Below are 25,504 nucleotides of genomic sequence, written 5' to 3' on the forward strand. Positions count from 1 at the left end.
TTGTACTATGTAACATTCATAGACGATGCGACTAGAAAAACATGGGTTTATGTCATGAAGAATAAATCCGATGTATTTTCCATATTTCAAAGGTGGAAAGCCTTTGTGGAGAATGAAACAGGTACCAAAGTTAAATGCCTCAGATCCGACAATGGAGGTGAATATTGCAGCCAAGCTTTTGAAAGCTTTTGTGCTAGCAATGGAATTCGGAGGCAAAGGACAACCCCAAGGACACCTCAACAAAATGGGATTTCGGAAAGGATGAACAGGACAATTATGGAACGAGCACGAAGCATGCGGCTGCATGCAGGCCTACCGCTTGAACTTTGGGCGGAAGCTGTAAGTACGTCTGTGTACTTAATCAATCGGTCACCCTCAACGGCATTGGATGGGGGAGTTCCAGAAGAGGCATGGACAGGTAAACCGGTGAATTATGCATTTCTCAAAGTGTTTGGGTGTGAGGCTTTCATGCACATAGATAGAAGCCTAAGATCAAAGTTAGATGCAAAGTCCAAAAAGTGTTTCTTCATTGGATATGGAGAAGGAGACTTTGGGTATCGCCTATGGAATCCTGAAGATGGTAAAATCTTAAGGAGTAGGGATGTAATTTTTAATGAAGAAAATATGTACAAAGATTACTTGGAAAGAAAACAAACAAAAGAAACAAGTGATGAGTACATGGAGCTTGAGGACGGTGAAGACTCAAGGACTGCAAACGGTGACAATGTGCAACAACATCAACCAAATGAGGAGCCTCAACCTATTCCCCGAAGATCTACAAGAGCAAGTAGACCTCCAGAAAGGTTTGTTCCTTCCTTCAACCATCTCTTGATCTCAGATTCTGGAGAGCCGGAATCATATGAAGAAGCTATGCAACATGAATCCAAAGAAGAATGGACGAAGAGCATGCAAGTGGAGATGGACTCACTACATCAGAACCAAACATGGGAGTTGGTTGAGTTGCCTAAAGGTAAGCGGGCACTTCAAACCAAATGGGTGTACAAGATAAAGGAAGAAGAAGGTGGGAAGAAAAGGTACAAATCTAGGCTTGTGGTAAAAGGTTTTTCTCAAAAGAAAGGTATTGACTTCAATGAAATATTTTCTCCTGTTGTAAAAATGAACTCAATTAGGCTTGTCTTAAGCCTTGTGGCTGCTCATGATCTAAATCTCGAGCAAATGGATGTAAATACGGCATTCCCTCACGGTGACTTAGAGGAGGAAATCTACATGCTTCAACCAAAGGGGTATGAAGTAAAAGGTAAGGAGAAAATGGTTTGCAGATTAAAGAAGAGCTTGTATGGTTTAAAGCAAGCATCAAGACAATGGTACTTGAAGTTTGATCGATGGATGTTGGATCATGGATTCACAAGATGCAACTCGGATCACTGCGTCTACACGAAGAATTTGGGAGATGGGAAATTCATCATCCTAATGATGTATGTTGATGACATGTTGATTGCAAGTGCTAACATGCAGGACATCAAAGACCTAAAAGAGGAGCTGTCCAAATCTTTTTCAATGAAAGATTTAGGTGCTGCAAAGAGGATACTTGGTATGAAAATATCAAGGGACAGGACGAAGAAGACAATAAAGCTATCTCAAGAAGATTACATCAAGAAGGTACTAGAAAGGTTTGCAATGCAAAATGCAAAACCAGTTTCTACACCTTTGGCTGGTCATTTTAAACTAACGAAGGATATGTGTCCAAAGACACAAGAGGAGATAGCCTATATGTCTAAAGTTCCATATGCTGCAGCGGTAGGTTCTCTAATGTATGCTATGGTCTGGACAAGGCCAGACATTGCACATGCAGTGGGAGTTGTGAGTAGGTTCATGGACAACCCAGGTAAAGAGCATTGGCAAGCTGTGAAGTGGATACTTAGGTATCTAAAAGGGACAACAACAAATGCTTTGTATTTTGGAGGAACTGATATTTTTCTAGAAGGGTATGCTGATGCAGATATGGCAGGTGACAAAAATACTCGAAGGAGCACTACTGGCTATGTGTTCATGGTTGGAGGCACAGCAGTAAGCTGGGCTTCAAAGCTGTAGAAAGTGGTTTCACTTTCTACCACGGAAGCAGAGTATGTAGCAATGACGGAGGCAAGCAAAGAAATTCTGTGGCTTCACAGATTCTTAGAAGAGCTTGGATTCAAACAAGACAATTGTGTCTTGTACAGTGATAGCCAAAGCGCTATCCATCTTGCGAAGAACTCAGCCTTTCATTCAAGGACAAAGCACATTGAGGTGAGATATCACTTCATACGCACTCTTTTGGAAGAGGGACAACTAAAGCTAGGAAAGGTGCATACAAGTGAAAATCCTGCAGACATGTTTACAAAGGTGGTCAACAAGGAGAAGTTGAGCTTTTGCTCATCTTCAATCGGCATTCAAGGATAAAAAGCCAGAATGGAAAGCAGTCACAGGTTTGGTTTGGAGATCAGTCTCCAAGTGGGAGATTGTTAAGTATGGAGCCTGATTTACCCTTGTAATTTTCTGTGGTAAAAGCGCACATTTGTAAGGCCCCCATTATGAGGAGAAGCCATCGTGCGTGAAGGAAAATCACTCACCGGAAACCAAAATTTTCACGGACAAGAATCAGGGGCAACTTTAAAGGCCTTGGGGGCGGAGGCCCCCGACACTTTTTTTCGCCGGAATATTCCTTTTCGCCGGAATATTATGGCCGGACGGCGGTCGGAAAGTGGTCGGAAGTCAATGGCCGGTGGCCGAATTCAAAAACGGACTTGTCTTCTCAAGGACGGCCACACATGGGCGGATTGGAGGGTCCAATTTGGACTTATTCGCACAAGGGCGGCTACACATGGCTGTCTCTCATAAGAGAGGGCAGCCCTTTTGGCCTATAAAAGGAGGCCATTTCTACACACATTTCATAGTGTGAAGTTGATGCAACAAGGTGAGTGTGAGGTGGTGAGAGTGAAGCAAGGCGGGAGCTCCATTAAGGGTATAATCCCTTTGTAAACTACTTCTTGTTTTGAAGTACCAAAGCCATTGAGTGGCTGCTTTCCCGTGGACGTAGCCCACATTGGGTGAACCACGTATATCGTGTGTACTCTCTCTCTCTCTCTCTCTCTACACTATAATCTCGTGTATATAAATTTGTCTCTCTCCATTAAGTAATCTACTCAATTATCTATTTAGCTACGTCTTATTTCCTAACAATCCCGTGCTCAAGATCTTGCTTTTATGCGTCTTTTGAACTTTTTTGCTTGCTTCCCATGCAATTGTAGGAAGTCGATGTGAGGGGTTTTGACGCATCTTTATCATGTACTCCACAACCCTTTCCATGCCCATAACCTCAATTGGAAGAGATCCCGACTCAAGAAGTAGGAGCATATATGGTGTTTGTGTCTTAACTTGGAGAAAGTTTGTAAGAAAACGCTTTTGGACATTCTCAACTCTTTCCAAGTAGACTTTGAGATGCTCCCGCCCCACACTTCAACTCCATAAAGAAGAACCGGTGTCACCAATGCATCAAAAAGATACTTCTTGAGAACCCAACACTTGATGTTTCCCGCATTACACATGTTCTCAAATGCATAATATGCTCTCTTTCCCGCTTCCAAACGACGCATAGCACATTCATGCCACTTGTGATTGGATGGAACCTCAAGGCCAAGGTACTTAAAGCTCTCAACAACTTCAAGTGTCTCGTTGTTGTACACAATGCATGGCTTTTCCTTATGGTTGGTTTTCACAAGCATAACCTTTGTTTTGGATTCATTTACAATCAGCCCACTATGCAAGCAAAAGTTCTCAAGGACAACCATAAGCTTTTGTGCATCTTCTAAAGTGTGTGCTAGAAGCACTACATCATCCGCATACAACAAAAGCATGATTACCGCATTGCAAATAGTGACCTCTTCAATGCCTTCTTCTTGCATAAAGTCAAGTACCATTTGTTCCAATTGATCGATGCATAGACCAAAGAGAGTTGGTGACAATGGACATCCTTGTTTAACCCCAATAGTGCTTACAATTTTTTTTGAAATTTCTCTTCCCATGCGCAATTGACAAATCACCTTCTCATAGATTCGAGAAACCGCAAGCATAAACTCACTTGGAACTTGGAGTTCTTCCATCCTTCTCCACAAATTGTTACGTGGAATCATATCAAAGGCTTTCTTAAAGTCCACCAAACAACAATACAATCGCTTGCCTTTCAACCGAATTTCCTCCATGAGAACATGAAGAGTGACAAGATGATCAATGGTGCTATGGCATCGACGAAAACCCGCTTGTCCCTTTGCACGCTTGTCATTCTCTTCAGCCCAATCACTCAATTTCATCTCCATTATGCACCCAAACAACTTTGCCATAAGAGACCCAATCATTATAGTCCGGTAGTTGCTTACATTCTTTACATCCCCTCCTTTATGCAAAGGCTTAACCCAATTAGTACTCCAATCATAAGGCATACCATGTTGAAGTGCAAGGTTGAACATATCACACATCCACTCATGGGTAAAATCTCCCGTCCATTTGATCATCTCCGGCTTGATACCTTGAAGATCTCCCGCTTTGCGAGTGGCCAACTTTTCAAGCCCACCGCATACATCCTCAATAGTAAAAAAAGACGGCATACTTGGGAGTGAACCATAAAATGGCATTTTTTCAGTATTTTCTTGCTCATATAATTGCCTACAATGTGTGTACATATCCACTAGACTCAAGTTACCAAAATTCTCAACCCGCTTGCCTCTCAAGTTTCTCCAAAATCTTCCACATGCATGTGCCTTTTCTTGGACTTGAAATTCTTGTTGCTTTACTTCCCATCTTTTTCTCTTATTTTGAATCAATGCCTTGTATGTATGCAAATGACTTTGATAGTTGTCTTTGTCCATAGTTGCATCAAGCTTTATCAAGGACTTTCGAGAGAGAGAGAGAGAGAGAGAGAGAGAGAGAGAGAGAGAGAGAGAGAGAGAGAGAGAGAGAGAGAGAGAGAGAAGATGATGAGCCTTGAGAAGAGCATGGAGACTTTTCTTTTGATTGAGGATTGCATGGAGCCCATAGACCAAATTAAATGGAGTGGCATTTAGATTTGTTTTGTATGTAACATTATAAGACCATAGAGCAAAATGGAGTTCCATCTTCTAATTTGTACTTCTTGAGCTTACAGTCTTTGCAAACACAGAGCTAAGGATTTTGTTTGTATGCTCTACTTATCCATTTACCTGAGGGTGATAGGGTGTGGATATGTTATGGATCACCATAAACTAGTTTAGCAAGTTCTCTATCACCTCGTTGAGGAAGTGTCCATCTATCATTCACGAGCTCAATAGGAAGTTTGTATCATGTGAATATAAATTCGTACAAGAATGCAGTCATGGTTGATGTATTGTTCTTCCTAGTGGCTCTAGCTTCCACCCACTTGGTTAGATAATGAGTGGCTACATTAATGTATTGTGCCTGAGTCTTATAAGTACGTGTTGTATAGGACCAACAAAGTCTATACCCCATTTACCAAATGCTCTTGCTCCCATCATTCGTTGCAATGGCATGCTATCCATTCTAGTCGGCATTTTAGCTCTCTGACAAGAGTCACATCTTTTGACAAAATCAATTCCCACTACTATTATATGAGCTTGATTTAAGGACTTTAGCTTGTTCTCTTGGACTTATGCACAAAAATAGAACCTTGTCTCTGTTCTTCCAATACAATCTCCCTACCAACAATTGATACATAGTTGATTGCTCGATCACAGTCATGGTGTTATAGGAAGTGGAATCTATGAATTTACTTGTGCTATAGTCATCGATGTGACTAGATCCTCTGACCATCTAGGAATCATCTCAATTGAGAGCAGATATGCATCTAGCATGTCATCATCAACCCCCTTGGGAGATTCTCTTGAGGTGATTCTTGATAGGTGATCTGCTCGTTGATGTGTGGTGCCCTTTTTAACAACCACTATAAAATCAAACTTTAGTAAGATGATGAACCATCTCACAATTCTCCTAGTATTACATGGTTTGTTGACTAGATAGAGTTTGGTGGTCCACAAAGAAGACAAACTTATTTGCTAATAAGTAGTGCTCGAACTTCTTAACCATAGAGACCATGTCAAGTCCTTCTCTCAGTTGTGGTATAATTATTTTTCGATATATTCAAGTGCCTACTAGCATGTGAGATGGGAAAATCCATGGTTCCTCTCCGGGTTGTATCAATATGTTACCAATAGCAAAGTTTCAAGCATCAACATGTACATGAAAGATTTTATTCCATTCTAGAGTCTTCAAAATAGATGCTAAAAACAAAACTTGTTTAAGCTTTCAAAATAACTCTTCACACTCATGGTCCATACAATTAGGGTATAAATGGACTTATCAATGATACTGTACATGTAGATAAACCTACAATAGTATCCATAATGTCCCATGAATGCTTGAACCTCCTTGACATTTGTTGGTCTAGGCATTTCAACAATTACTACCACTTTTTCCATGCAATATCATTTTTTGAGACAATTTGCCCAAGAATTTTTCCTTGTCTTACCATGGATACACGTTTTTTGGTATTTAGACAAATCTTATATAGACGTCATTTCTCAAAGACACACTTGAGGTGCTCAAAATGGTCTTCTGTCTTGGATGAATGTACACAAAGATCATCCACGTAAACCTCTAAGAAGTTTCTCAGGTATTCTTTGAACGCATGGCTCATTAGTCTTAGGAATGTTGGTGGTGCATTTGGTAGTCCAAAATGCATGAATCTATAAGCAAATATTCACCATTTTATGGCAAAAGCATTTAATGCTAACCTTTAGTATTAATGGATAGCTGATTGCAACCCGAGAATCCATCTAAAAAGCTGTAGGCTTCTTTTCTAGCCATTTTCTCCAAAACATGATCAGTGATAGAAAGAAGATAATTGTCTTATATGTGTATTCGCATTCTTGAGGTTCATACACACTCTTATTTGTCCATTTTTCTTGGGTACGACCACAATTGGTGACACCCAGTCAGTGTGTTCTATTTTGTAGATAAATTTTGTTTCCTTGATTTTTTCTATCTCCTCCTTGATTTTTTTTTTGGAAAATGTCTCATTATAGGTATAGGGTCTCTGTCTGCTTGGTTTGGCATAATCTCGCATAGGAATAGTGTGCTGACAACTTTTAGGGTCTACTCCCTTGAGATCTTTGTAAGACCATGCAAAAACATCCCTATATTCCTTTAAAGCTCTGATAAGGATTTTTATTCTTCTTGAGACAAATCCATTACTACATAGCTGGTTTGGATTCTTCCCTAGGACCCACTAGGTCAATCTCTTTGGCATGTTATGGACCCTCATAGGATTTCCCCGGTTCTCTAGGTTGTCTCATTGGTTGCTCTACAATGAACCCTTGATCTTGTAGAGTATACTTTTTGTAATGTGATGGAACACTGATAGCCCCATGTTTGTCACTATCAAACTCCATTTCAATGGTCCACACCTCTTTCAAGGTTCTTCTCAGTTCCTTGTATTTAGCTTTTTGCTTTGTTTTTGTCACTAAAGGTTCTTTTTCTTTTGTTTTGTCAGTTTTCTCTGGTTTCTATTTTGTTTTGGTTTGTCATTTCACGTTGTTTTCCTTTTGGTTTATCATTTCATGTTCTTTTTCTTTTTAGAGATGGGGTATGTGCTAGTGATTTTATCTTTGATACAATCCTTTGCGTCAACCATCATCAAAAATTGCATATCTTGTTCTTTATTTTTGGCACATCTAGTTTTTTTTTCAGTCTATTCTATTGTCTTTTTGGTATCTTGGTTGTTATCTTTGGTACTGATTTGAACATTCAAAGAACTTGTCTTCTCCTCCCCGCAGTAATACTTTTTCTCTAACATGCTCTTTTTTTTAGTCAATTCCCCTATGGTGAGAATTTCCTCCTCTAGCTCATCCATAGCATCGTAATAGTGATCACAAAAAACTTGTTGGTCATTTAATGGCACAATGGTTACCATTTGGATTGAAACAATGTCGTAGCCCCCTTCATTGCAAATAGGGTAGGTGTGGTTTCATTAACATAAACGTCCATGGTAGCCAAAATTTGAGTCCACTCAAATGGCTCGAACAAAAAGCCCTGGTACATAATTGGCATCATTTATATCCCGATCCAAGATGCAATATTCTCACTGTCATTCTCTGAAGCTCCAACATCCAAATAGGGGTGTCTTTATTCAACCATGATGGTATTTTTGTTTTGGCCAATGTTTCTTAATCAAGCTCTTGGATTGGTGTTCTTAGGACATCCTTGTATGAATGATCTTTCGAGTTTACATGCGTAATTGACCTCGCTTGTTTTAAGTATAGATAATTGTTTCCCTATTCTTGGATCAATTGTATTTTTCTCATAAAAGGTCATCCCAAAATGATTTCATAGTTCAATTTTTTAAAAAAAATCTACAATGGAAAACGTGTGTTGGTATTCAATCCCGCGTGAACTAACTATCACGTTTTCTAACAAGCCCATCCACCAATTGTAGTTTCATTCTTATCTACCTAGTTAGAGGTCTTTTCGAGAGGCTTCGTAGATTGTTTTTGTTGCTATGGCAATGCATGCCCCATTGTCTAGTACAACCATGATGGTTACATTATTATATTGCACAAGAAGAGTCGTGTATCTTTCATTTTCCTTGTTATAATCTTCTACCTTGTTCTTAGGAATTTGATAAGCTTGCTTCTAGATTCTTCTAAGCGCAACTCTTTGTCTTTTTTCTTTCGTTAACCCTGTTATTCCCACTTTCTCTAAAGTGTTTTGTAGATCCTTCCATAGATGTGGTCTGACCTTCAACAATTCACCCAATGTTATGGTGCAATGAATAAGCGATTCCATGAGAGATTGTAGGTTCTTCACATCTAGTGTCTGATTTCCCCAATTTAGTTACATGGTCTTGCATACCAATGACATTTCTTTGTTATCTCCCAAGTACAGGGGTAACGTCTTGAGGGTTTGGGCTTTTGAAAAGCCTGATCGCACTCCTCCCCAATCTCCATATAGAAATTGTGCATCTAACTCCATGGTTGGTTGGTCTAGCCACACTTCCTCGATCGAAGCTTATTTCAGAGTCTATAGGCTTCCATCGTTTACCTCTCTAACATTTTCCCATAGGTAATTTGGCCAATCTTTGTCCACTAGTGGGATTCCTTCTAGCCCATCCTCACTGGCTGGTACTATTAGTTCATATTTGTCATTTTCAACTAAAGAATCCCTCAATTCTTTAGTGTCTTTTGTTTCCAATGGTTCTAGTTTCCTTTCGTACTTTGTAGGATTTCCAATGGTTTCCATTTTTTGTTTCTATGCTTCTAGCATTGACTACGTGATTTGCACTAAATTCTTATAAGCTTTCGTCTTTGTGGCTTCCATATCAAGTGTTGGATAGTTCTTCCATTTTGTTTCCAATGTTTGACCCGCTTTCAAGCCGTGCAAACTAGGGTGTCATAGGTAAAGTAGGAAGTGAATTTTTCTAAGTGCTCAAAATTTCACATAATCTCTTGTTTTCCAATTCTAGCAAAGCTTGAGTTGATGAGCTTTAAACATATTTTACATTTTTAACATGACCAAAAGAAAGGAAAAATTCATGGGAAGCAGAAGGTGGCAGACTTGACTAAGGAGATCAACACAATTTTGAAGAACTTTATGCATGTGTGTGTGTGTGTGTGTGTGTGTGTGTGTGTGTTGCTATATTAAACTTAATACATATACACAAGAGAAACATAACGCTCAAAAGACAACTAGCCTTAGATAACTGCGCAAAGATTTGTACAAAAACGATTTAGTTTTATATTCATTTTTGTACAACATAATAAGAATGAGGCATCATTCACATTATCTTATACAAAAAAATTAGACTTTTGGAGATCATTCAAGTTGAACTAGCAGGGATATTTGGAGTTGGACAGCAGCTGGACAGCAGCTAAGCCAAAATACTTTTAAGTAAAGATAGCATTCTCACATGCATCCATGTAACCAAACATATTTGTTAGCCTTGAATACGTATTACAAGTGTCCAAGAATCTATCAATTGTTATCCATGTTCTACTTAAAACTATTTTAACTTAAATTACTATCTAAATAATATTTTTATTGTTATGTGAATTAGAAGACCATCACCCCCTTCTGATTCAAGTGGCATAACCAAAGTATAACATAAAATTCTCTCCAAAATAACTAAATGTGAAGCATCAAAAGGTCATCACCCCAAATGGCTCAGTCTTTAAGAACTTATTCATTTTAATAAGTTAAACCATATCTTCCTAACATGAATCCTCAAGATCAAAAGGCCATCACCCCTTCTGATTCAAGTGTCATAAGTAATCTAATAATCTTATTTTTTGTTTTACAAAATCAAGCAAATCATATCATTTTATTTTTCATTAAAAAGTGTTTTAGTTTTTTCTCTTCTTTTGTCAAACACTTATCTTTTGAAAGCATGTAGTGATTTTAGCTTCTCCAAAAGATTAGTAAGTGCCCAATTGCCAAATAGTTAGAAAACATAGAGGGTCAAAAAATTCTAACCAGTATTACCGACATAGATCAAGAAGTCGGCTTGCTATACTTCTTCTCATTTCAATGCTAAGCAACATCTTTATGGGTTACAAAATTTTATAAAAGATCAATCAGTTTATGAGGTCATTAAGAAGTCTTGCATGACACCAGACAGCCGCTCACGCCTATTGTCACATAGGCCAATCTTTAACAAAAAAATAGTTGGTAATAATCATGTGAATAAAACCAAAGCCCACTAAAATTTGTAAACTCAACAACAATAACGAAAGGATCCAACAATGATTCCTATGTAATATGCGGCACTAGTAAGCAATTTATCATTTTTTTACCATATCCTACTCGGATGTGTTCCCACCCAAGCCAACAATAGATAGAGCTCAAATGAATTCAATGCCCATTCACAATTTATCACATGTTAACCATTGAGCAAGCATCACCATTAATTCCCTCTAACACAAATTCTCACGGCATGTAATCACTTTGCCTAGTGAATCACTTAAGCATCATACAAAGTTATTAAACCAGCCAAGTAAACACCAAGCGATGGTAGCATTATTAGAATCAAAGCAACAACAAGAGAGCACTTGAGAAGCTGCAGGCTGCTCCACAATATCCGTTATATACAATACACGTTGGTGATAACCACATTGCTTACTCTCTTTTAAATACACACACCCACACGTTGAGCAAGGCTAAGTGAGGGAGAAGAGAGTCCCTCACCAGGTTTTAAATAGGCAATATGTCTGCACAATGGAGTCCATTCAACTACCCTCAAGAAGTGCATTCCCCACATTGAGCTTACAAAATCCCCATGCAATCCAAGTCACCAGGCATCGAGGTTCACCAAGCTTTATAGGACTGCACAATAGGCCATCCTTCATGATGGCACCGGGGGGGGGGGGGGGGGGGGGGAGAGAGAGAGAGAGAGAGAGAGAGAGAAGAAGAAGAAGAAGAATAAGAATAAGAAGAGAGTTAGACCGTCGTAGGAAACTATCCCAAGAGACCTTAAAGATCTATCCAATGAGGGGGGTGGAGAGAGAGAGAGAGAGAGAGAGAGAGAAGAAGAAGAAGAAGAAGAAGAAGAAGAATAAGAAGAAGAGAGTTAGAGCGTCGTAGGAAACTATCCCAAGAGACCTTAAAGATCTAGCCAACCGGGGGGGGGGGGGGAGAGAGAGAGAGAGAGAGAGAGAGAGAGAGAGAGAGAGAGAGAGAGAGAGAGAGAGAGAGAGATCTAGTCAGGAGAATAGACAAAACAATAGGCGTGCAAGAGCTGCAAATCGAAGCCAAATAAGCAGGGAAAACCATGCTTGAGAGGAGGGAGCAATTAAATGGAGCACAGAGGCCACATACCCCATCATATAAAAGGTTAGGTAGAGGGGTAATTCCTACAGTATAAGAGTTTTTGCCAAGGGGTGAGGTCCCACCAAACAACCAAACCTTAACAACTATCCTTTAATTTCTCCTTCTCCTAGCACCTCCCCCATATCTCAATCTAAGCCACTTCACCCCAAATATAGCTTGCCCAAAAACTCAAAAAACTTGCAATGGAGGAGGTTGAACTAGGGAAGGAGCACCCTACAACTTGGGTTCACTTCCTCTTTTCTTAACCTCCTCTTTTTTCTCACATTTGGACCCCTCCTCCATGTACTTTCCCTCTCCTCTTCCACCCCTCCCCTTCTCGTAAAAAACGTTGTAAATATTGGCTTTCTCTCACCAACCCTCACCTCTTCAAAATTTTGGTCTTAAAAAATCTCTCTATCTTTTCTCTTGAAAAAGTCACCAACCTCTCTTCTCACAATCTCCCGAATCGTTCTCTCTCCTCTGCAGAACAAATTTTTTTGGTCTTGGCCTCAACTATATTCCTCCCTCTCCTCCACCCCCACCAACCTTAATCCTAGAAGCTTACTCTAACCTAAAACGATCACTTCAACTTAAACTTTTCTTTAAAAATACTTCCCCCACATCTCCTCTCTCTTTATCTATACCTAATCCCTCTTGGAATCCTCCCTCTCCTTACTCTACTCTTAACCTCGCCTTTGAGCATATTTTCACCTTCCTTAAACCCCTTCTCTTTCTCCCCCCCTCCCCCTTCCACTTGAAATATTTCTTATTTGAAATCGTATCCTCCTTAAAAAATGACCTCAGTATTATTATCAAGCCGGCCGATAAAAATCTTGGATCGGTAATCCTCTCAAAGGCATGGTATAATAATGAAGCACGTCGCAACCTATCGGACCCCTTACCTACTCCATAGTATCTTCTTCTCCCCTACCTTTTGTATCTTCCCAGATCGCCTCCATTGTCTCAAATTACCCCCTTCTCCCCTACAATGAACGAATCTTTATCCTCTCCTCCTCTCTTGAATAAGCCAAACCCAAACCATGCCCTTTCTTTCTCCTACCTAAGATCCACAAATCTTCCCTTGTGGGTCGCCCCATTTGCTCCTACAAAGGATACATTTTGAAAAATGCTTCTAAATGGCTCCATGCACAACTCTACCCCATTCTTTTATCTAAAACCCAACACCTCAAAGACTCCCACTTCCTTATGTTGGACCTAAAAACCACCCCCTTTTCTCCCCACATTATTTTGATTACTTTCGACGTAGAATCCCTCTATCCAAGCATTTCCATACAAGAAGGTCTTTTGGCCCTCAAAAACTCCATCCATGACATGTTCCCCTCTCCCAAGGTCCACTTTATCCTATCCCTAGTCTCTCTTATCCTAAACCATCACTACCTATCTTTTAATGGAGAGTGTTGGCACCAAATCAAAAGAACGGCAATGGGCTCAACTTTGCCGTTGTCTACGCATGCCTCTTTCTTTGCTCCATAAAGAGGACATGAATCTGCTCTCCTCTCCCTCTCTTCTCTATTTTAAAAGATTCGTAGATGACACTTATCTATTTTAAAAGATTCGTACATGACACTTTTGGCATTTGGGATGGCCCTTCTTTAAGTTTGAGCAAGCTTCTTCAAAGCTATGGGCACCCTCCCCAAAAACATATCAAGATCTCTTCCTTCATCTCCTTTCAAGAGGCGGTTATTTTAGACATCCACTTTTTCAAAGGAACCTCTTTTGCCACCCTTGGTATTCTCAATTCTAGATGTCATAAAAAAAGTCTCAACTCTTACAATTATATCCCTTGGCAGTCCTGGCATCCTACACATCAAAAGATTTCCTTCATCCTTTCATAACTTAAAAGATACATCATTTGAGAAAGCTCCCTTTCGGGATTTATATCATCCGAAACCTTTTCTTTGCTAGACTAAGGGCAAAAGGTTACCCACCCTCTCTTTTGGAAGCTTGCTTCCGTTTTGTTTCTTACAACTCTAGATCTTCTCTCCCTCAAAAAAGCCTAAAAAACAAACCGTCACCTATCATTGTAAAAATTCCCTTTTCACCCGTCACCCGCACTCTCAACCTCTCCCTCTCCATCAACAAACCTCTCTCCAGGCTTTTTAAAGATAATCCCGATCTTGCACACCTTCCAAAACCTATTATGTGTTGGCTTAATGCACAAAACCTTGGCTCCCTTCTCTCAGAAAAACCTAGGCATACCTAATGTTCCCCGCCCTCCCCCCCCGGCCTCCTTTTTGCTAAACCCTACCTTGCATATACTTCTCCTCTTAGAGTTCCTCCTAACCATGGTACCTTACAAAACCTCATTAAACTAGCCTTGTTTTTTGTACAACCTCAATAACTCTAAACTTGCCTTCAATTTTTTGTACACCATTTAAACCCCCCCTTCCCCCCCCCCCCCCCCTTAAGAATTTGTGGACTAACTCAACTTTATAACTAGCCTATCCTCCCTTTATTATAGTACTATGTATAGGTTTTTGAACCATGCCCTCTTATTTATATCCCCTCCCTCCACCAATTATTCACACCACTGACGAGCTACTCTAAGCGAAACGTGTTTGGCGTAAAATTGGTGTTTTTCCACTACCCCACTCCCCACCTCCTTTTTCTCTATCACTTTTGCAAGTCTCGCTCGCGCTATGAATTTTCTTTGTAATCATAAAAAGGGTTAGGTGGAGGGGTAATTCCTACAAGGGGTGAGGTCCCACCAAACAACCAAACCTTAACAACCACCGAGAGCTAGGTTTAATATTGAAGAGAAAAGGGCAAAAAGGGATATTTAAACCCAAAAAAAGACAGAGCAATAGACCGACTACCACACTCTATACTATTAATTATAAAAAACTGAGTTTTAGCATGACAACTATCGAAAGGTCAATCTAAGGTATAGTTAAAATGGATAGAGCTTTAAACAGACCAGTCAAAAATTGAGCAAAAATTGGTGACAAACAAGTGCATTACAAGGCTAAGGAAACCAAGTAGATTGTAACCAAGTGTGTGTGTGTGTGTGTGTGTGTGTGTGTGTGTGTGTGTGTGTGTGTGTGTGTGTGTGTGTAGTAGTAGTAGTAGAGAGAGGGAGGGAGGGAGGGAAGGGGGGGCGAGGGGGGGGGCAAGCGTCCTAAGGGGAAGGGCTCTATTGGCTGGGAGCTATATGGTAGCATGCAGAAGGACACATAGAGAAGGGCTACATATATGTATGGTTGGGAGGAGTTTTAGATTTTGACGGATGGTGGAGGGTTGTAGGTCATTCTCCTCTCTTGCCCTATTTTTGTACACTAGTTGCAAATCATCTTCTCCTTCTTTTAAGCACTTGCTGCTATTCCAAAGCCTTCAAAATTGTTTGCAAAACAACCCTTACGCACAAGAAGAGCGCTTTCCATAGCTTTGCACCCAAAAGTTGGCCAAGGGACCTTTCCCACACAACAAATTTTCTCAAGATCCATCTAGCTTTTGTTGGGTACAACTTCAAGTAGACACATACCAACTCCTTCTTTGACTTGAGCATATGCTGCTAAAGCTTTAAAAAATTGTAGGCTTTTTCAAGAAGTTTAGTTGTTCAAGTTACTTTATGACATGTTTACAACTTTTGGTTTCATTTGCATGCATGGGATGTTTTTGGAATCTAGACCACCTTGCATGCAATTATAGCAATTGTATATTATCACCTTCTCAAGAAAGAACTCTTCATATCATACATTCAAATCCAACACATTGCATGCAAGCGTATGTGGTCCAACATCCTTTCACGCCCATTTTTTTGTACTTGGGTGCGGTTTATGCACATGCAAGGCATGTATGTAGCCTTTCAAATGTATACAACTCTCTTTTGCATCAAAATCAAGAAATCAATGTGTCTTGATCTCTTTAATACCCACTCTGTACTATTTACAATTGCTCACGAAGAAAATTTCCTGAGGTAATATTTTGTCTAAAGACGTTCCTTGTGAATTTGGCTCTAGAGTTAAATTCGAGTAAGGTTTCCTTGTTCCTAATCCAATAACTCCTCTATAGAAAGGAAGCCAAATTGAATTCAGCATAAAGCTACAAGTAAAATTTATCTCATATGTTTTGATTAAAATCCAATTTGCAAAATTGCAAACCTACCTGATTATTGAAGAGTTTGAAAAGAAGATAAGTTGATATAGTAGTGTGTGTGTGTTTTATCAGAAGAATGTGTGTGTGTGTGTGTGTGTGTGTGTGTGTGTGTGTTTTATTGCATTTGCATTTGCATCAAAATTTGTACATATCAATAGGTGAAGGTTCATTTTGGCATTCGAAAAGAATAATGAAAGTGAAATCAAGCCATGTAATGAAAGGACCCATTGACAAACTAAAAGAAAAGAAAGAAATTTTTGGTAGGATACATATATAAAGACGTCTCCTTGGTCAGAGTCTAGAGAGACTACTTGCAGGGCTCCAAGGGCGCAAGCTGACGACACACCTCAACTACCCTTCTGGTGCACTCCATGTGGACTCTTTTATAGAGAGGGAGGTCGGCAAATAGCTGCCCGTCGCCATACTAGTTTCCAGAGAGAGAGAGAGAGAACCCATATAGTATAGCCATCATGGTTAGTATAAGGGGAAAAACCAAGAAGGTCTAGCCCATAGCAGCAAGCCATGTCACAAGATTTAACCTTGCCATGCAAAGAATTGCAAAGTATACAATTGTATGAGGTATACTATAGAAAGCACCCAGGTTCTCAAGGACATACTTGAGAAAATATCTGACGCAATAGTCAAGGTAAGCCATAAAGAAATGTAGTAGTTCTTTATTGGCGAGCCTGTGGGCAAACCAGGAGGGAGGGGAGACGTCATTCAGAGACGTGAAGTAGAGCCAGAAGGAGAGAGAGAGCACCGATCATGGAAAGTCACAGTGTCTACATGGAATGGAGCCGCTTTTGGAGAGAGAAAAAATAGACAAAAAATTATCCGATACTTAGCCTCTTCCAGACTAATAAAGGAAGGGGTCCCACCAATGTTAAGGAAAGTGCAAGGTATAGCTCATGGTAATCAACCACAAGATAATATACCTATCAACTCCATTATGCACAGTAAAAGCTATAATCTCCCATTGAGGAAGGTGCAAGATAATTGGTCATGGTAATCACCCACAAGACACTATAACCCTTAGCTCCATCATGCATAAGATCCAACATAGACAAAGACAATTTGAAACAACTAAAAATAAGCAAGTTGAAGCAGCTTCTTAGCACAAGTCAAATGCTAGAAGAGTGAGAAATCCTTTAAAAGATAATATGCAATGGGGGCATGCAGATTGTAACCGGATGAAACAATCACAACCAAGTAAAGTGAGAGAGAGAGAGAGAGAGAGAGAGAGAGAGAGAGAGAGAGAGAGGAGAGTGTGGGTTTTTGTTGTGTGTGTGAGTGAGAGGGAGATGCTGGATGCTTTGTCCGATGATAGAAACTACTCTTTCAGAGAGCCCTTCCTTGTATCTCGTGAGAGGCTTCATGTGTAGCACCTCTTGACTAGACAAGTCTTATGTGACAACTAATCATGTGTACTTTATCAGTTGTATATGAAGCAATGTGAGGTGTAGATCATGCGAAATAAGCCTCCACTTAGGGTCGACCTACATTTGTAAGGTTTGAGTTTGGCATATTACGATGTTGTTTTAGCCCTAGATGCTTTCTCTACTCCTATGTTATGGAGCTACCTTGTGCACACTTTGCTAGTTCATTATCATTGCAATTCTAGGGTTTTGGTTTCCATTCTCCTGTGTCCATTGAGTACTCTACTAATCATGAGGAATCCTACTATATTTGACCCGCTATAAACCCTAACAAATGGTACTAGAGCCTCACAAGGGTTAGCATCTCTTAGCTCTATTACAGTGCTCGCCTCTATATCACAATCAACAAATTACTCTACATTTTGTATATTATACTGTCAACTGGCAAGGTATTCAAGTTAAGTTGGGCTTCTACTATTGTGATATGGGTCAAGGAGTCTTTAAAAAATTGCATTACAATAGTATATACATTCCATGATATATACGTCTCTATGTGGATCCCTCACTACACTCTCAAAATTGAATTGTTTTCATACTATTGCTATTGTAAGATTGAACTGTTGATGAACTATGGATAGTGGGTATAATTTGATCACATAGTCGACTGGTTCAATTTGTTGAAACTCTATAGAATTTTTGCTTTTTTGACTAGGGTCCGCTCTCTTAATGAAATGTATGTTAAATTTCTTTTTGCTTATTACGCCTTAATCCTCTTGTGAGGGTCTCGTAGAAGATGGCAAGGAATGGACTTTTTTGAAAAAGCAGTCAAAATACAAACAAAATGCTATCAAATTTTTTTCAAAATCTAGAGGTTGTAGATGTGATGATAAGACCGTACACAATTGAAAACGATGTTTGGTGACAACATTTAAATACTTTTGAATTGATACTTGTATGACATACTAGCTTAAACTTGCTCAAGATCCGAGTTTGATTACAATTTGCTGATGCATGCTGTTAGTCTTGTAGCAATTCTCGAAGCAGATAACAAGGGGAAGGGGTTGACACATGTCTTCCTACATGAAGCATGCTAAGTACTAACTTAATGTTTCTGTGGATGGTGGCAGGTAAGAGACTCTTTCCTTGGGATTACTTCATAGATTGCAAATGTAGCAACGGATCTAGATTAGCTCAAGAAAGCTTATATTGGTTATGGTATATAGTGATAGTATACTGTGACTCTTTTGTATGATTAAAGGAATGATTTGTACTCATCCATAAACTATGTTATGCGAAATGATTGACAATTGTATTATATGATATATATTGTTCCAATTATTGTCCAGTCTCTTCCATTTTATGATTCAATCAATCATTGGATAAATCAAAACACACACACACACACACACACACACACACACACACACACAATGTGGAGTTTGAACTACATGGATTGCGTCTATTTTGAACTCATTGAGTGGGTCGGAGCTAGAGGAAAACTTCTCGTTTCTATTGACAACAGTCTTACTCAAAGGGCCGTTATCCTAATTTTTTTGGTGGACTTTTACTAAGGTGCATCTCCCACACCACATTGCTTGTCGGTGATTGGTCATGGATAAACCATGGTGATCGTTGCGAAGCTCCGGAGACACAACTCCGACATGACACAAACACCTGTCTCCTGATCAAAGGCATTAGCTAGGTATACAAGAGCTACAAGATCCTAAGTCTCCAAGGTCTTCAAAGAAAAAGTCTTTTTGGCTTTTGAAAGAAAAGTTTAGCTCTTTTTATCCGAGCTAGTAGGTTTGTTAGTGATGAAGAAATTGAGGACGGGTTCGATGTACAAGGAAACTTGAATGCATGAGATCTGTAGTCTTCAAGGCAAGGGTATTTAAATATAGTGCAAAAAACTTTAGTCTTATGGCAACTTTGTTCTTTAAGCTAGGTTTTGGAGCGTCGCAAGCAAAAGAAATTCAGCATCGTAATTTTCAAAGGTTGAAGTTTTGAATTTGAGCAATAAGCAAATAACAATAGGCACAAACTTCATCAAGAGGTTTCTAAAGGTTACAAATTACTACAATAATAGGGAAGCATAACAATCCTAGTTGGTCGACAAGGTCACGAGAGCACGGCTTTGTATGAGGTTTCTCACAAGCAAGGCTTATACGGACAAACTTTTGAAGTTTGTGCCTCTAAGAAGTTGATAAGGACGAGAAAGCCATGCAAGTCCATTGTAAAACAAGGCTTTACACGGATACCTGCCCATATACATACATACATACATACATACATATATATGTGTGTGTGTGCGGGCACATCCCAAGCCTATCAAGCTTGCAAGAAGACAAAATAAATGAAAGCACATTGCCATCCACGGGTACGAGATGAACTCGATGCCAAAGACCACACCACAGGTGATATGAATTTTGGGGCCAAGGGCAATGGTTCAAGCAAGTTGGTAAGCAAGTTAAATTAAAACTTTACAATTTTGAACTTATCAAATTTTGCAAAATTTTCTACAAAAGATAGCTTGACAAGAAAAAGTTTTGATAGCTAAGTTTCCTAAGCTATATGTAGTCCATGTTGGGCAATTTAAGGTAATCTAGGTTCCTTGGTATATGTATGTCAATAGGAGCACTTGTTAACTGAGCACTCAAGCTCCATCATATTTTAACCTTCTGATGTACTTATGTGAAGCAAAGCTTCAATTTTAGCCATAGAAGCTTCAAATATTTAGAATATGCTATCAACATACAACCTTGAGGGGACTTTGCACCAAGTTTGAATGCTTTTTCACTAGAGGTCAATATGAACCAAGCCACAAGAGCATACATGGTTTGTACAACAGGTCCCTTATTTTCAGGTATGCATGATTTTGGTCTCAGACACATGACAAGGTCATGTAGGAGTAAAGACATTTGGGCCTGTAGTGTCCCATATACATTTCTGCACCCTCTAGCTATAGAACTACATGATAGGGTTTCATATTGCACATGTTGATAGTCACAAGGTGTACAACAAGGTCTAGGAAATCATGGAGTTTGGTTTAGCCCGAGTGGAGCAAGAGTTATGAGGGTCCCTGTCACTCATGTCGCTGAGTGTTTATCGTTACCTCTACACACAAGTACAGCTCATACTTGATGTATGTCATACTTCTTGATGTTGATGTGTGACCAGACACACGCTCCAACACCCATACCTTAACGCCACTCTCAACATGCCCCTTGTCGAGGTCTTCCTTGAACAACCACAAGAGACTGCCAAATTTTTTAACACTAGATTGAAGCAACGAACGAGCCCAACTGATTGAGCTGCACGAGCTTCAGCTTGATCACTTATGATCCTTGAAAGCGGCCACAGTAGCATGCATACACAATCTTGGGGGAGACACATTCCACCCCGCCTTGAAAGCATGTCTTTCAATCGCTCTCTACCATCTCCGGGGAGGCACACAGAGAAGGAAGACACAAACCTTCCTTTGCTTCTCTAGACCTCCTCACGCATTATTGCTAGCCGATCCCTGCTCTCAATTCCACACAACACGTGATCTCGCAGGAGCTCATACTCGGCTTCATGGACCTCTGTTCCAAATGGCTCCTCCCGACAAACTCCTTCCTGTGACCTCCTTTCCGACCCCTTTCATGGCGCTCTCATGGCCCCTTGCTTTCTTGCACCCCCATTCAGAGAAGGCTGGCCCCTCTTCGACTCCAATTTGCTTTGCGAGGCTTCTCTTGCTAAAATTGGCAACCACCGGTAGTCGGAACCCCACGAGCTTGAACTTGTCGATCACGTCGGGCTCGCGCATCAAGAGATCCTTTCACATATCTTCAAATGAGGGGCTTCCAAAACGCATCATAATAGCCATGCTAGTGATATCCCCGGCAAGCTCGACCAGGCGTAAATTGCTATCCTGCCACAGAAAACTCAGGCTCTTGTTAAATATCGGCCTGCTAGGCCGCGTGTAGGTGGGCATGACTGGCCCAACCGGTCACGTCGCTTTTTGGGGGGGGGCAGCAAACATTTTAAACATATGTACAGCATGCGCCACGGCTTGTGTAGATGCACGCACGTAGTGCAGTGCTTTTGGGACGCGAGGTCGGGGGTTCAAGATTGCGTGTGAGCTTTGTGTGTTGACTTTTTGGTCAACGGTCACCTAACGGCTACATTCGATTGGCAACCGGCATGCCTTGCTTTGCCACGAGGCCTAGCAAGCCAAAATATAACCAAAACCGAAAACTCACCGATCATTGAAATTCTCTACGACACACTTCACCAAGCCCTCTTCTCAGCTAGAGCTCTCATGCTCGACAACAGTTCATCAAATTGTAAATGGATCGCGATCCGTACACCCTACATGAGTGCTCTATCGCACCTTTGATCAAATACAGAGGTTGACAAATCCTATGACCTAAAGGCAGGACAAAAATCTTCATCAAGAAACCCTCCAGGTGCGAGCTCATACACACAAGCTGCAGCAGCACATGCCACTGCATCCCTATCTTTGATGGAGTGAAAAAAGCCCAAAATTCCTCATCGTAAACACAGTGTCCTAGCCCTCTACACTCTACATACCAGATTCCTGCTTCGTATATGCTAAAAATGGCATATCTTCATAGCATTCCACCAGCATTGCTAGCTTTTGACATCGGACCACCCTGGCTGGAGACACATCTGGATGCATACCAATTTGAGTGTATCATCATTGTTGAGCATTCATCCTCAACCATAGCACTACAATGAAACAAAAAACAATTGACAACCAAGATATATCCAGCACCTCCAAGAATTGGTAACAGCTATGTACACTATACATCAAGCCGATTTTCACACTATACACTATGTACACTATACATCAAGCTGATTTTCTTTGGCTAGCCTCCTGGATTAAAGGGATAGCTCCAATCAGACAGAAGTGCATGCCATCTAGCATCCGGATTCCAGATAGACTGGGCATATCTTCCCTTCCCATGAAAAATAGTCAGACCTTGATATAAGCCCTCACTAGCAGCGCATATGGTAAGCTCAATAGTCTTGTCCCTGTCACCATGAGCAGGAAAACCTGTAAAGGAATCAACAAGTATTGTCCTTACGAGCATACATGGTAGTCACTTGGGCCTCCAAAAGACTATCAAGAGCACATATCCCGACAAGGAGCCAAAGGTTTTGTACACACTACTGGCATTTGCATTCACACCATGAACTATGGGGGGGTTCTTCACTTGAACAAGAGGCCTATCTTCATTGAGCAAACTCTCCAAAACATCAAAGTAGACCTTGCTAGATATGTATACATAAGTCTGAGGTGAAATAGGAGGAACATCACCTGTCTCAAATAAGAGATCATAAGTAAAAAACACAGTCATTGCATCTGCCATCAGCATGGCCCTCACCCTCTAAGACCACCTCAGCGGGGCTCTCGCTGCTACAAAGAAACTTTGACTCTACACTCATCACATCTTTGACTCCTCTTGGCAGCATATGCTCCGCAAAAGAGAGAAAGGCCTGCCCTCCCTCTTGTTGTAGCTCTCTTTCACATATACGCGCTTCTAAGTCCTTATCCTGCACATCTGCCTCCAAAGAAGAAAGAACAATAGCATCCTTATCTATTTTTGACAAGAGATCATCAAGGAAAGCAGCCTCACCATCAGAAATTATGGCAGACACCTCAAGCGACACTTCCCCAATCTCCACAAATAACAAGGTATGCTCATCTAGAGAGAGGAGAGCTTGACCTCCCCTTGCTGCGGCTTCTTATGAAGATGTAAATGCTCACTCAGAACATCAGCATCTTCAACCCTCTTATGAACGCCTTCATGCAAAACAATACCACCTTCCTTATTTGAAGGAGCGGTAGCAAGCTCTCCCTCAGGTAGACAATGGACCTTTTCTTGGTGTGACATGTGGGAATAAGCATCAAAATCACCATTATTTGGCTCAGACAAGCTCCAAACCTATGTAGCCCTTACCAAGACTTTGCGCAGAGCTGAAACATCCAAATTATAAACATCACCACTACGTGTGTCATGCATCTCAGACAAGCTCTCCTTGTCCTCCCCGAGATTTGATTCACTTTCAATCTCATAGCCATTGCTGCCTTTATGGATAGTTACATAATCCAAGTCACAAAGATCATGAAAATTTGCATCAGGTATATCAAAGATGCATTCCTCATCATGAGACAATAGTTGCTCACCTATAAACTTCACGTTGTACTTTGCATAAACATCAGGAGAATCATCACTTTGCTCGTAATCATCAACGTCAATAGTAGCAAGAGGTAACAAACCCATAAATCGCCAAGCATCACAGGAAGAGTCAGATGCACTGCACTTCAGGTCATTTTTCTTACGTGAGCCTTCTTGCCTATCAAAAGACTCCAAAACCTAATTCGCTTCCTTGCCATTATGAGCTTCATCCGGACATTCTGTTTTGAAGTCTTTCATGTACAGAGAGAGGTCAAATATCGTAAAGTCATCGCAAAAAGACTCCTCATCAGTAAATGCTCCATCAACCAAAATACAATCCATAGATTTAGCAAAGAACGAGCTTGCAGTATAATCATCAGATTCAAAATCACTCTAATAGCCACTCTCGAATAACTCATCACCATCATTTGTTCGGCATGGAGCATCATCAACCATTTGCAAATCTCTCTCTGCACACAAATCTGATAGACAATGTGCCTTATCATCCTAGACATCCTCAAATTGGCTCTGCAACATTTTCTAGAACTCATCTTGCAGTGACTCAAGAGCAATGGCAACATACCTTTCTACTGAATCTTGAGGCTTTGGCAACCTCCAGTAATGCATCAGCAATGAAACCTTCAATGCGGACGAGCTATGCTGCCATTCCTCGGGAAGGATATGCAAAAAAACAAACGCATCATGGGACAAACTCTGAGATGCATAATTTGCTTTTGCCATCTTATCTTGAATTCATCATCTCCTGCTCAGCCTGCATTATCCACAACTTTATACATTCCTCATATGTTCCATAAAAATATATACTATTTTTTGTTGGCAACTTTGAACCCGCATAACACTTCAACAACGCATGCTTCACCAACCTCCAACCATGCTTGAGAGGTTTGCCATAGAATTGCCAAACACCTTTTCACAATTTTTTGATACATGAAGTCGGCCATCGCCTCATCATGAAAAATATCCCGATCATACATCTCATTTTTTGCAAAAAACACCCAAGCTTGTATATTTTCATCTTCTCTTCCCCCGCACATGACACACACACACACACACACATCTACCACCCATCCGTAGCACTATATAAGGAGGTTATCTCCATGAACCATGGTATCCTATATTGAAGGATAACCAATCCCCTGTTTGCATGGTAGTAGCTCTAGTTGTCTATATTTCCATCTAAGCTCTACCTTGAGAGCGCATGGGTGGATGACGCTATCGGAATGTGTGCGGTCTACCTAGGAAGGTGCAAAACCTCTGGCTGTGAGAGTTCGTGATGAGAGTCACAAACACTTTGTGAGAAAGCCTTTGTGGAGAATCACCAACCCTCTTTCTAAGGGTGACAGAAAATCTAAGAGCGTCCGCAACAGCAAAGTCATAAACCCTCTTTCCTATCGTACTTGAAGTCTGCTTGTTCTCGTAGTCGAGAGTATGATGAGAGGATCACCAACCACATTCAATTTCACTTAAAAAGACCATTTAAAAACACTAATGTTTCAGCCATGAAACATCAATGCTCATACAAGCACAATTCTCAATCAAAACCCAAACCTCTTTCATGGTATCATGTAGCCTCGCCCCCAATTACATAGTCGTAACATCAAACAATTGAAAGGAATGCTCGAGCTTCCACCTTCATGACGACAATTTTCTGATTTTTCTGAGATCTATGATCTTCTAAAGTGAAGCCCACACACCATTTTGATAACGGAAACCCTAATTCACTCCCTCACTAGCACAGATACAAGATTTAGAAGAGGCGGGACTGCAACACACATAGATTGGGCAACCATGGAAGCTATTACCCAGTAGTGATAAATTGCAGGTTTTTTTTGTAAAAAGCCCCCTTCTCTCTCTTCCCCACGGCAATATGAGATGATGTGTCAATTTTTGGGCCATTTTGCCACTTTGGACCAAAACTAGGCCATTTTCAGCTCATTTTTTAACCCAAAAAGTGTCAATTTT

The 25,504-nt window shown here is 40.5% G+C and overlaps 1 protein-coding gene and 1 pseudogene across 1 annotated transcript; both read right to left on the bottom strand.

The window, feature by feature from the left end:
* Positions 1-21,090: 21,090 nt before the first annotated feature.
* Positions 21,091-22,814, bottom strand: LOC147458029 (uncharacterized; annotated as a pseudogene).
* On the bottom strand, positions 22,338-24,171 carry LOC147458030 (uncharacterized). Its single transcript, XM_086512790.1, has one exon. It carries the CDS (start codon positions 23,624-23,626, stop codon positions 23,288-23,290), a length of 339 nt encoding a protein of 112 aa, XP_086368916.1. The 5' UTR covers positions 23,627-24,171; the 3' UTR covers positions 22,338-23,287.
* Positions 24,172-25,504: the final 1,333 nt, after the last annotated feature.

This window comes from Adiantum capillus-veneris, chromosome 5 (genome assembly GCF_014529385.1).
Source record: "Adiantum capillus-veneris isolate H3 chromosome 5, ASM1452938v2, whole genome shotgun sequence".
Lineage (NCBI taxonomy): Eukaryota > Viridiplantae > Streptophyta > Polypodiopsida > Polypodiales > Pteridaceae > Adiantum > Adiantum capillus-veneris.